The sequence below is a fragment of the Medicago sativa genome, chromosome 8, assembly GCF_051527215.1.
Source record: "Medicago sativa cultivar Bolivia chromosome 8, Bolivia_mono, whole genome shotgun sequence".
NCBI classification, from domain to species: Eukaryota; Viridiplantae; Streptophyta; class Magnoliopsida; order Fabales; family Fabaceae; genus Medicago; species Medicago sativa.
In genome coordinates, this window is record NC_140756.1 from 79,068,911 (window position 1) to 79,081,852 (window position 12,942).

A 12,942-nucleotide genomic window follows, 5' to 3' on the forward strand; every position below is an offset into this window, starting at 1 on the left:
TAGGATAGGATTAGAAATAGATTTAGGATATTATGTAATAAGCTTAAAAAGCTTGAAAGCTTGAAAATTATTGTAATGTATTGTTCATATATTAATAAAATGATTTTTTTTTATGTTTTTTAGTTTATTTGCATTTTCTTTTACGAATTGTAGACCTTACAATTGCAAAAGTTCTAATAAAACACTGTTCCGGAATATACAATCCGGATATATCTGCAAATAAATCTGGAAAACATAATCCGGACAAGGGGTAAAATTGGAAAAAAATAGGGCGCGCGAGGAAAGGCATAGGGTGGGAAAAGTAATACTCTAAATTGTATTATAGGGCTCTTCTTGCACTATTTCAAATGCTTATTTATAGTTCTTTTTGCTCCCTTTCTAGTTAGATGGAATTTTTTGTATTTAATTGTACTTTTCCTCCTTATTTTTTTGACAATTGTGCAATTTTGCACCCTTCTTATTTTTTTTGAGCGATTTTGCACCCCTTCTTATTTTTTTTTTGAGTGATTTTGCACCCCATCTTTTGCCCCCTTTCCCCTCTTTTAATGATGATTTGAACATTACACAACTGGCAAAAGATGAGGTGCAAAATCGCTCAAAAAAAAAGGGTGCAAAATCGCACAATTAACAAAAGATAGGGGGAAAAGTGCAATTGAGACTACCTTTTAAAATGACCCACTTACATTCATCATCCGATCGCTTTTATGAACAAAAATCTACATTTTAAATTCATTCAATTTATAATGTATATAGTCTTTATTATAGACTATATATATCATTTAACAAATGAATTTAAAATATTGATTTTTGCCTATAACAATGACTAAAAGGTGTAACTATTTTTTAATTCAAAATTTTTTCTCTCAATAAAAGACCCCTTTTCAAGGTCTCTTGTGACACTAAAGATCTCATTATTAATCAACTTTAGTTCTTATTTTCTCTTTCAACTAATTATCCAATTATATAAAAATCCAAACATAATTTTAAATGTTTTCGATTCCTCAAATTTATTTTTAAAGAAGTAATTGTCATATCAACAACGACAAAAAAGTAGTTGACTTTAAATGATTCTTTTGACGGCGGATTTTCATGTTCCTCATTGTTCTTTTCAAAAAATTCATAATCACACAACATTTTGTTAGAAAGATGAGCTCAACATTTGTTTGAAGTGCAAAACTTTTTTGCAAGATTCTTACTTTTTGTAAAACCTTCCTCTTTTTCAAAATATGATAATTTATCAATTGTTTTATGGTAGCGTCAATGCACATATGATAACAAAATAATTGTCAAAACAAAATAGACGAATTAGTTAGTATACAACAAGATTCATGATTACCGTAAATAGATTCAACGAAATTTTGATGTATCAGAATTATTATAAATAGATGTCAACAAAATAGATTCAACGAAATTAGGGTTACCTATGAAGCAGTATATCTTAAAAATAAATGAATAAGAACATAAAATGTAAAAATTCAAAAGAGGCCTTGAATAAAGAATTCGTTTGAAGCCAACAGTGTCAAGAATAATTTTATTTGGAAAAAATTCCGATCAATGCTTGCTTACTAGAGTAAACCTTCTCACCCAAGACATCCCTTGCAAAGAATCTTGTGTATGTTGTGATCTTATGGCGAAAACACATATGCATGTCTTCTTTGTGTGCTCAAAGGCAGAAAATTGATGGGAACATATTGACATTTAGAACATCATTCAGGAACTACTCCATGCGGCTGATAATTTTACCACCATGCTTTTTGATTTGTTAAACAGGTTGTCTCCGATTTAACAATCCTTGACAACGATGGTTCTATGGAGCTTGTGAAAGAACCACAACTCAAAACTTTGGGAAGCCACAAATCACATTCGTCACCCGAGCAAAGGACACTCTCAACGAATGGAGTTGTATGCAAAGAGCAAAGTTACCGGCAAATAATGCAGAACATTCTCAAAAATGGAGCAAACCACTAGTGGGCATGATCAAATGTAATGTGGACGCGGTCTCCTTTAACATTGACTATATTAAGGGGTATGATATGTGCTTTAAAAACTTGCTCTAAAAAATTAGTCGATATCACATACACTTGAATAACAAAGACTAGGTTATAATACACTGAAGAAAAACTAGGGTTTATCAACCACGTCTTTGTCTTGAGCGAGTCTCTCATTTGTTGTCTTGAACATTCTCTTCCCAAAGCCAATGCTACGACCAAGATACTTCAGCCTTATGGCATGGCGAACAGCTGCAACATCTAAACCTCTCTTCTTGACTAGAAGATGTGCCATAGGATCATCATTCTCCTTCACCGCTTTGTCAACTTCAGGACCACCCTTTCCTTCACCGCTTTATCAACTTCAGGATCCATGTCGCAACAAATATGTGAATGTGGAATTTAGTGATTTGTGAAGAGATGAAGGTTTTCGTGGTTGATTATCTCTGAAATAGAGATTGAAGTTTGAAGAAGCGAAAAACGAAAGAAATTGGGATAAGTACGATAACGAAAAAGAGAATTGTATTTTAGGGTTTAGTGCAGTATTTATAATGCGTTTTGTCCACCAAAATTTTCCATAAATCAGTTTTGATTATCTTTTAGCAAAAATTCGTTACAAAGGTTATCTTTTAATATTACAAAAAAGGATAAATATCAATTTTATTTAGTTCACCAATTTTTTTGATAAATCAGTTTTGATTTTCTTTTAAAAAAAATTCTTCACAAAGATTATCTTTTAATATTTTGTAAAACAAGATAAATATCGATTATCTTTTGAAATAATTCCTCTGAAAAAAATCTTTTAAAATAATTATTTAATTAGAAAACTCTGCAGCAAAATTTTCAATAAAATCACCTTTCAAATGAATTTTGGCTATTCTTTCAAAAAAAAAATGAATTTTGGCTATCCATTCAAAAGAAAAAGAATTTTGACTATCTTCAAATTTTTTTTACAAATATTATATTTTTAATATATTAAAACAATAAATATTTGCTATCGTTTAAAATGATTATTAACTACAATAATATTTTTTTCTACCCAAATCAATCATACATGTGAACACCCTTAAGGTTGGGTAAAGAGGAAGGGGTATATATATCTCCCACAATGTGGTAAACTAATCTCGATTAAAAGAGATGTTCATATTTAATGTTCGACAATGCTTCAATTATGATTACTTATGTAAAAAGAAGGCATTATGTAATGTGGTGCGAATGCAAAAAGAACCTAGGTAAAAAATACATTTTTTGAACTAAAATTAATTTTTTGAACAAAGTGGCAAATTAATTTTAGTTCTACTTTTGTAAACTTTAGGTCATCTTATAGCAACGATGTCATTTTTCAATGAGGGTTTGTTAACCTATTTCTAAACCGTGCCAAATTTAGAAAAACTACAACACGTGTGAAATTATGTTATGTTGCATTACATTTATATTTGCATTTGCATCACCTTAATTTGTCAAGATTCTAAAGTACAAAATATTGTTACCAAACCAATTCCGGTTATTTCTTACGCGGTTTGCACCTGTTCCTCTGGACAAACATACATACATAGTAACATTGTAAGGTGTAACGCATATATAGTTCTAATTAATCATTCAGTTTTTACCAATTCTCTTTGTATCTCATCAACAAAAACAACACATCTTACATTGCATGTCTCCATCTTCACATAATGTCAACTTCATTGATACCTTATTAAATAATTTTAACCTCAAATGCAATAAAAAAATGGAAGAAGAAGAGAATAAAGAGGTTCATATGAAACCTTCATTTAATTTCTTCTCCATTTTCATTCTTATCATTTTTTTATTTACACCCTCCAATTCTAATTCTACCACCATTGATCATTCTTTATCACCTTATGTTAATTATCTTATTGATTGTGGCTCTTCCACCAAAACTCAACTAGCAGATGGTAGAATCTTCAAATCTGATCGAGAAACCACTTCTTTTCTTTCAACAACCGAAGATATTCAAATTTCAGTTGATTTCATTAACATAAACCTCCCTCCTTCATTGCCTTCTTCATCATTGCCTTTATATCAAACTGCAAGAGTTTTCACAGAACAATCTTCGTACACTTTTTACATTTCCAAAACTGGTAGACTTTGGATTCGTCTTTACTTCTTTCCTATTTCTAACCCTTCGTACAATCTAACAAGTTTTGTTTTCTCTGTTTATACGGATCACTTTGTACTCTTGCATGAATTCTCTCATAGTAATAACAATTCGCTTGTTTTCAAGGAATATCTTGTTAATGTTTCTGATACTAGATTCTCTCTCAAGTTCATACCAAAAAAAAAGTCCTTTGCATTCATCAATGCCATTGAAATTGTTTCAGCTCCTGATACACTTATATCAGATTCAGCAACTCAAGTTTCACCACTTGGAGAATTCAAAGGGTTGACGAAATCAGCTTTGCAAGTATCTTATAGAGTAAATGTTGGTGGCCCCACCATAACTCCTGATGGTGACACCTTGTCAAGAACATGGGAACCTGATGGTTCATATAACATTTTTCCACAAGGCTCTTCCAATGTTTCGGTCCCCAAAAAACGGATAAAGTATCCACAAGATAGCGTTGTAACTGTAACACCCTTAATTGCTCCAAACTCAGTTTATGCAAGTGGTGTACAGATGAAGGAATCAAGATTTATGCAACCAACTTTCAATCTAAGTTGGATGGTGAATGTTGAAAGGAGCTATTCCTATCTGATAAGAATGCATTTTTGTGACATTGTTAGCAAAAGTCTTGATCAATTATATTTCAATGTATACATCAATGGGTTTGAGGTTGTGGAAGCTTTGGACCTTTCATCTGAAACCAAAGCCTTATCAACAGCTTCTTACAAGGACTTTGTGCTTGGTTCATGTAATATCACAAATGGTTCCATCTTGATTCAAGTAGGACCAACTTATCTTCAACAAAGTACAACCAACGCAATTTTGAATGGATTTGAGGTGATGAAAATGAGCAATAGTGCCAACAGTTTGGATGGTTTTTTCTCTGTTGATGGAAAATATAAAGGACCAAGTTTAACATCCAACATAATGAAAATTGTTGCTATTGTTGGCTTGGTATTGGCTGTGATATCATTGTTGTTACTAGTAGTGATGTATATTAGGTGGTTAAAAAGACCTTTAGATTGGAAAGATAGTAGAGGTTTCTCTTCATGGCTCTTACCTCTTTGTCCAAAATCTAAAAAAAGTTGCAGCACAAACGCAAATGCATTTGATTCACCTAAGAATAAGCATGGTGGTCATGATGTTCATCACTCTCCAAGAGGGACAGGAAGGTTCTTTCATTTCATCGAATTGCAACGAGCTACAGATAATTTTGATGAAAAGAGAGTTATTGGTTACGGAGGATTCGGTAAAGTGTACCTTGGGACATTGGATGATGGAACAAATGTTGCTGTAAAAAGAGGATGTGGTGGTTCTGAACAAGGAATAAATGAGTTCAGAACCGAACTAAAGATGCTTTCTAAGCTGCGACATCGCCACCTAGTGTCACTAATAGGTTTCTGTGATGAAAACTCAGAGATGGTTCTTGTATATGATTACATGTCTAATGGCCCTTTTCGTTCGCACCTTTATGGCTCCAACTTTTCTCCTTTGTCATGGCAAAAGAGGCTTGAAATATGCATTGGCGCTGCTCGTGGTTTGCATTATCTCCATACAGGTAATTGTTACAATTTACATTATCAAACAGATGAAGATTCATCTCATATGAACAATAATTATAATTTGATACAGAGAAAAACTCTTTAGATTTCATATTGATTGATAAAAGATTGTTGATGAATACATGAGATGCTCTATATATGGAGCGAGTAGAGCGAGTAGATAATTAACAAACTAATTGCCTATGAACGGACTCTAACTAAATTTATATATCTAATATAGGTGCATCTCAAAGTATCATACATCGTGACGTGAAGACAACAAATATACTCTTGGATGAGAATTATGTTGCCAAGGTTTCTGATTTTGGTTTATCTAAAGCTATCCAAGATAAATCTCAAATAAGCACTGCTGTTAAGGGAAGTTTTGGATACCTAGATCCTGAATATTATAGGAGCCAACAACTTACTCAAAAATCTGATATATACTCATTTGGTGTAGTCCTCTTTGAGGTATTATGTGCTAGGCCAGTTGTTTCTCCAACATTGCCAAGAGAACAAGCTAACTTGGCTGATTGGGTACTGCAGCAATATAGCACAGATAAGCTTCATAAGGTGATTGATCAAAATATTGCTGATACTATAAGTCCTGAATCATACAAGATTTTTGTACAAATTGGTGTGAAATGTTTAGCTGATCATGGAGTTGATAGGCCTAGTATGGGTGATGTGTTGTGGCATTTGGAACATGCTTTACAACAACAGTTAGCTTCATCACATATTGATACTATACCTATAGATAACAACACAAATTCACATATTCATACTACACCTATAGATAGCAACACAAATTCACATGAAATTGACAGAAATAATGATAACCCACATGGTGTTACAAGTGATGAGTCCGATTGCACAACTCCTAATTCTGATTTGTTTTCTCTGATTGGTAATTTCCAAGGAAGGTGAAGTTGGAGATAGGAAATACTAATAGGTTTAGAGGTTAAATATTACACCTTGTTTCATCTTAAATGACTTGGATTTTTTGTATTAGTCCTTATTGCTACAAATATTGGAATAACCAAATGTGGCATGGAGCAACCTCTAGGAGATAGCCAGATATTTTATAGTATTGGTGACATAGATAAAAAAGCAAAAAAAGTGTGGAAAATCATGGATGTATCTTAAGAGTATAATATTTTGTTCTAGTTACATATTATTAGCCTCTGATTGGATGTCATCGTAGAAGTAGTTTCCAATGACAAATGTCAGTCTATAGTATTTAATCTCTTGAAGTATTTTACATCATTCCTAACCAAGATACATATATTATTGGTTTATTTTTTTTTTACTCTTAATAAGCAAAATGACATTAATAGAAGTATAAGGAGTAAATACGCAATTACCCCCCTGAAATTGTAAGTTTCATCCATTACCCCCTAGAAATTAACAAAACTTCAATTACTCCCCTGAAATTGCGCAACGTTAATCAATTTACCCCCTCCGTCAAATCTTCTGTTAGTCAACATGACATTTTGCAAATATCCCCCTGAAGTTTTGCGCTTATGTGCAAAATGCCCCCGAACTTGAAAATTTATATATTTTTTTCTTATACTTGACTCAAAAGATATGAGATTGGAGACACTTATTGCTTTGAGTTGATTGATGAGAAAAAAAATTGTTGCTAAAGTATCATTAAAAGAAAGAACTCATGAGCTTTTTGAAATGTTATGTTTAGTTGTGCTATGTCATGATCTTTTTGAAATGTTATGTTTAGCTGTGCTATGTTATTTTGATTCTTTGTAATTTTGTTAATGTCAGCATCTATGTCATATGAATTCTCAATACTATCATGTCAAACTTTAGACACTTGTAATGTTTAGTTTGATATTATATGTGATTCTCTTTTCAATGCATATGCATTCTTTCAATTATACATGATGAGAGATAATTTGCATATGGATGAGAACATTGACCATTGTGTTTAGCTCTGTTTTCAAGCAATTTTGAGTGAAGAAAATTATTGGAAGTGCCTTTTCCTTAATAATGTTTGGCTCTGTTTTCAAATATGGAGGTTTCATTCACTTCCATAACTTTCAATCGAAGGATTTTGTATATATGGATCCATCCCATGGATTCTTGTTGATAAGTGTAGGAAGCCTTATGCTTTATAATGTGCTGCTTAATGTAGGAATTCTTTAAACTTGACTTTGGGACCAAATATTTGAATTCTGTAAAATTAAAATGACATGTTGATTGTTGATGAAGGATCACATGAAAAAAAAAATTAAAAGGTAAACAACATCAAGTTATAAATGAATAGCCAAGTACAACAAAAAAATATATAAATTTTTAAGTTCAAGGGGTATTTTGCACATAAGTGCAAAACTTCAGGGGGGTAATTGCAAAACGTCATATTGATTAACAGAAAAATTTGACGGAGGGGGTAAATTGATTAACGTTGCACAATTTCAGGGGGGGTAATTGAAGCTTTGTTAATTTTAGGGGGGTAATTGACGAAACTTACAATTTCAGGGGGGTAATTGTCTATTTACTCGAAGTATAAGGGGTTCTAAATCCTTGACATATGGTTCTCTAATATTGTACATTCTCTATACTTTCTTTTAAGTTGTGATATGTGGCCTTTATTTCAAAGATGGCAATGGTTTTATAGAAATGAAGCTTACTCTGTTAGAGTCCCTTTTTTGTATTTGTACAATCCGCTTTAGAGTCTTTTATCGATTGATAATGTGTTTTTTTAGAGGGCCAATAGATAATATGTTATTTTGTCATAAAAAAAAAAAAAAAAGATATCCTTAACCAGAAAGAACATGAGAGAGTGTAAAGAGAAGTTTTCACCAACATGGAAAGGGTAACATGAGAGAGAGGTTTTCACCAACCGAAAGGAGTAAAAAATAAGTATTTTTTTTTAAGGAAAAAAAAATAAATACTTATTTCTCGACTCAAACTCTTTTAAGAAATATAAAAATCATAAAAAAGACGTTCTTCTATTCTCGAACAAATTTGGAGCAAAATTTCGTAAAGAATGGTTTATGATTATTAACCGATCGTCCTCCAAACTACAAAGAGTTTGAAATACATGAATTATTGTCAAAGTGGTCTCCAAGAGTTTGGAAGCTATAATTTGTAATTATTGACCAATAATCCTCCAAAATTTGAAAAGTTTGAAAAAAATTATTTGCGATTATCAAGTGATGATTCTCCACACACAAAATTTGTGAGAAGACTCTGAGAGTTTGATAAGAGGCCATATGATTAAAATTTCAGAAGGAATGAGCTATAATAATTAACTTGAAGGTACACATAAGATATCCCTTAATAAAAAGTCAATAGAATGAGCTATAATAACTAACTTGGGAGTATGCATAAGATATCGCTTAATAAAAAGTTGTTAGGATTCATGCCAAAAGAATGAGATAGAACATATGACATGGATTCCATGTTGTAACGACGTGACACAATTATGTACCTCTATTGTTTGATTCAACAATAGTCGAGATTGTTTAAAATCAATAATCGAGATTCATTAATATGTATAAATATATGTAGTACTTCTACTATAGAAAATTTGAAGAGTGTAAGGGTAACATGAGAGAGATTGAGAGAGGGGTTTTTACCAACCCAAAAAGGGTAAGAAAAAAAATGATATAAGAAGTATTTATCTCTCGACTAAAAACTCTTACAAGAAGTATAGAAATCATAAAAAGGATGTTCCTCTTGACTCCAAAAAAATTTGGAGCAAGATTTTTTAAAGAATGGTTTATGATTATTAATTGATCCTCCGCCAAACTCCGAAGAGTTTGAAACAGGGGCGGAGCCACTCACATCACTGTGGGGGCTCCTGCCTGCACAATTATTTGAAATCCATAATATATACTAGTTATTTTGGGGTGCTTTATTTTTAAGGGAATTTTGGGGGTAGTTTTGATCAGTTGAAATTTTAATCGGTTTCCTTACCAGCAGTCCAACACATGAGAAAAAAAAATTTCACCTCATTAATTTTTGTCACAGCTCACTATAACTATGGCAAGTATAATTCAATTTATTATTTAAGAACACAAATATACTTAAATTTATATTGCATATTTTGTATCGTAATACATTTATAATGGCAATTTTAATTTATTTCATCAATCAATATATAACATGATGGTGTTAGAAATAATTGTTATTCTTCATTTTTATAAAGGCAATTTCTATGGTACACACTCAAAAAAATTGATTGTACCGGTACACTTATATTTAATTTAATAGTTTAATGAGTTATTTTTTTTAGAAAATAAAATATTTTCTATCATTTACAATTATAATAATTATATTTTATTTCTCAAAAGTGTTAGCGAAGCAAAATTCATTTATTTTCATAATTTAGATAGTTGTAGAGAATATTATGATGTATATGTATACCCTTAAATATGATATTTTTCATAATATTGCCCCCACTACATACAATTCCTAGCTTCGCTACTGGTTTGAAATGCATTAATTTATTGTTAAAACGATATCCAAGAGTTTGAAAGGTACAATTTGTAATTATTTATCGATTATTCTCCAAAAATTTGAAATGTTTGAAATAAAATATGTGATTATTAAGTTATCATCCTCCAAACACATAGTTTGAAAGAAGAGTCAGAGAGTTTGAAAAGAGACCATAGTAATTAAAGGTTCACAGGGAATAAGTTAAGATAATTAACTTGATGGTATACATAAGATATCCCTTAAGTAAAAAGTCAATATGATTCATCACCAAAAGAATGACACGGAACATATGAAATGGATTCCATGTTGTAACTACGTGACACAATTATGCATCTATATTGTTTGATTCCAACAATAATCATGATTGTTGTAAAAAAAAAAAAACAATAATCATGATTTATTGATATGTATTACCTATATTTGACTAACCATAGTTAGTATAGAGGTTTGACCTTGTTTGTACTTATTACACCTAGTTAATATAGAGGTCTGACTTTGCCTGTATTTATTACACCTAGTTAATATAGAGGTAATTAGTATATAATTGTACATATCTGACTTCTTTTGATATACAGAGCTATCAATGAGAATACAATTTTCCTTCACTTTCTCTCTTTTCCATCATGTGTGTATGTGATGCTAAGATGGTATCAGAGCTCAAATCTTGAGTTCTGGTTTTGTCATCGTTCTTCAATTTCCTTCTTTCTGCAATTCGATTGAAATTGATTTCTTCAATTTTCTTTCAATCGGTGCAATTTCTTCAATTTTCCCTCTTCTTTCCTTCGTTGTTTTGCAACTCGATTGAAATTGATTTCTTCAATTGCCTTTCAATCGGTTCAAGATCTTGATTTTGTGATTTACATCACGATGACAACAAGCCAGATTCTCAATCCCTATGTCGATTTTGCGACGAACACCACCAATCCCTTTTACCTCCATCCCAGTGAAACTCCTGCAGTGGTGCTTGTCACGCCTTTACTCGAAGGAACGAAGAATTTTCAGTCCTGGATTCTCTCTATGCGCGTGGCTTTGGTTTGCAAGAACAAGTTAGGGTTTGTTGATGGCACAATCCCCATTCCTGAGAAACAAGATTCTCACTACAATCAGTGGATTCGCTGCAACAGCATGATTCTTGCCTGGTTGCAGCGATCGTGTTCACCAAATGTGCAGAAATCCATTATCTTTTTCCGCACAGCATTAACAGCTTGGAAGGACCTACATGATCGATTTGATCAAGGTGACATGTTCAAAATTGCTGATCTTCATGAAGACATATACAAATTGTCGCAAGGTAGTCGTGATATTTCAGATTATTACATTCAATTGAAGTCACTTTGGGATGAATTAGAGAGTTTCCGGCCATTACCGCAATGTAAGTGTTCGATTCAATGCTCTTGTGGTGCTATACAATCTATAAGGTTGTTTAGGGATCAGGATTATACCATTCGTTTTTTGAAAGGTCTTAATGATGAGTATGCCCATGTAAGGTCTCAAATTATGATGATGGAACCTTTTCCCACTATCAGTAAAGCTTTTTCACTTGTTGCTCAACAAGAAAGGGAATTTCATATCTCTAATGTTGAAATCGAACTGAAAGATCTCACTGTTGATTCTGGCAAAGCATGTGTTGCCAATGGTAGTTATTCAAACTTTTCCAATAGAGGAAGAGGGGGTTATAATAACAACAAAGGTCGTGGCAGACAAAATTCTGGTGGTAGAGGTCAAGGAGGAAACAGATTATGCACTAATTGTAACAAGACTAATCACACTGTTGATACATGTTACTTTCTTCATGGTTTTCCTCCTGGTTATCAGACTAGAAACACCGCTAAATCTGGTCCTTCTGCAAATTTGGCTTTTGGAGGCACCAAATCTGATGCTGAGCAGATATCTACCCCAGACACTTCAACTAACGGTGTACTTTTATCACAGGAGCAGTACAAAGGACTCATGGAATTACTTCAACAGTCAAAGCATCAAATTCAGTCTTCCGCTTCTGCCAATACTATCATGACTTCTACTAATCCTCTTTCAAATTCTGTCACCTCCAATTCTCTTGCATTCAATACTAATTCTAATACTACATTTGGTAAGAATCTTACCTCCTGGATCATTGATACAGGAGCCACCCACCATATCACTCATAATTTTTCCATACTTACCAAATGTCATTCCATCAATCCTATTAGAGTTGATATGCCAAACAAAACTTATGCAATTGCCACTCTAGCTGGCACAGTATTAATTTCCACCGAGTTACAATTGCATAATGTATTGTTTATTCCTAATTTTCATGCAAATTTACTTTCCGTGCCACAACTTCTTTCCAATAGTAACTGCTATGCTATTTTTACTACTCACTCTTGTTCATTTTTGCAGAACAATACCAAGAGGATGATTGGTTCAGCTAGCCTAAGTCATGGACTATACATGATGGAAGTTCCTATATCTGAGTCTGGTTCTTGCAGTTCTGCTCTTATTTATAATGTTCCCCAACACAACATTTCATGTAATTCAATTTCTAAATCTTCAAAGGATAGTTTTCTGTGGCATAGGAGATTAGGCCATCTTTCTCTTGAGAGACAACAAAGTATGTCTACTCAATTTCCTTTTATTTCTTTTCACAATAATAAAGTCCCTTGTGATGCTTGTCAATTTTCCAGACAAAGGAAGTTACCTCATTTTAGTAGTATCAATAAAAGCTCTCGTATATTTGAACTTTTACATGCTGACATTTGGGGACCATATGCTCATACATCCATCTTTGGTCATCGATATTTTTTAACCCTTGTTGATGATTTCAGTAGGTTTACTTGGGTCATCCTAA

General features: G+C 32.5%; 3 protein-coding genes across 3 annotated transcripts; all 3 read left to right on the forward strand.

The window, feature by feature from the left end:
• Positions 1 to 3,617: 3,617 nt before the first annotated feature.
• On the forward strand, positions 3,618 to 6,827 carry LOC146901928 (putative receptor-like protein kinase At5g61350). Its single transcript, XM_085735236.1, has 2 exons — positions 3,618 to 5,674; positions 5,899 to 6,827. Exons 1-2 carry the CDS (start codon positions 3,646 to 3,648, stop codon positions 6,582 to 6,584), a joined length of 2,715 nt encoding a protein of 904 aa, XP_085591362.1. The 5' UTR covers positions 3,618 to 3,645; the 3' UTR covers positions 6,585 to 6,827.
• Positions 6,828 to 10,982: 4,155 nt separating this feature from the next.
• LOC146901929 (uncharacterized) lies at positions 10,983 to 11,571 on the forward strand. Its single transcript, XM_085737094.1, has 2 exons — positions 10,983 to 11,487; positions 11,543 to 11,571. Exons 1-2 carry the CDS (start codon positions 10,983 to 10,985, stop codon positions 11,569 to 11,571), a joined length of 534 nt encoding a protein of 177 aa, XP_085593220.1.
• Positions 11,572 to 11,582: 11 nt separating this feature from the next.
• Positions 11,583 to 12,905, forward strand: LOC146901930 (uncharacterized). Its single transcript, XM_085735467.1, has 2 exons — positions 11,583 to 12,204; positions 12,495 to 12,905. The coding sequence occupies exons 1-2, from the start codon at positions 11,613 to 11,615 to the stop codon at positions 12,524 to 12,526; spliced, it is 624 nt and encodes a 207-aa protein (XP_085591593.1). The 5' UTR covers positions 11,583 to 11,612; the 3' UTR covers positions 12,527 to 12,905.
• The last annotated feature ends 37 nt before the right edge of the window (positions 12,906 to 12,942 follow it).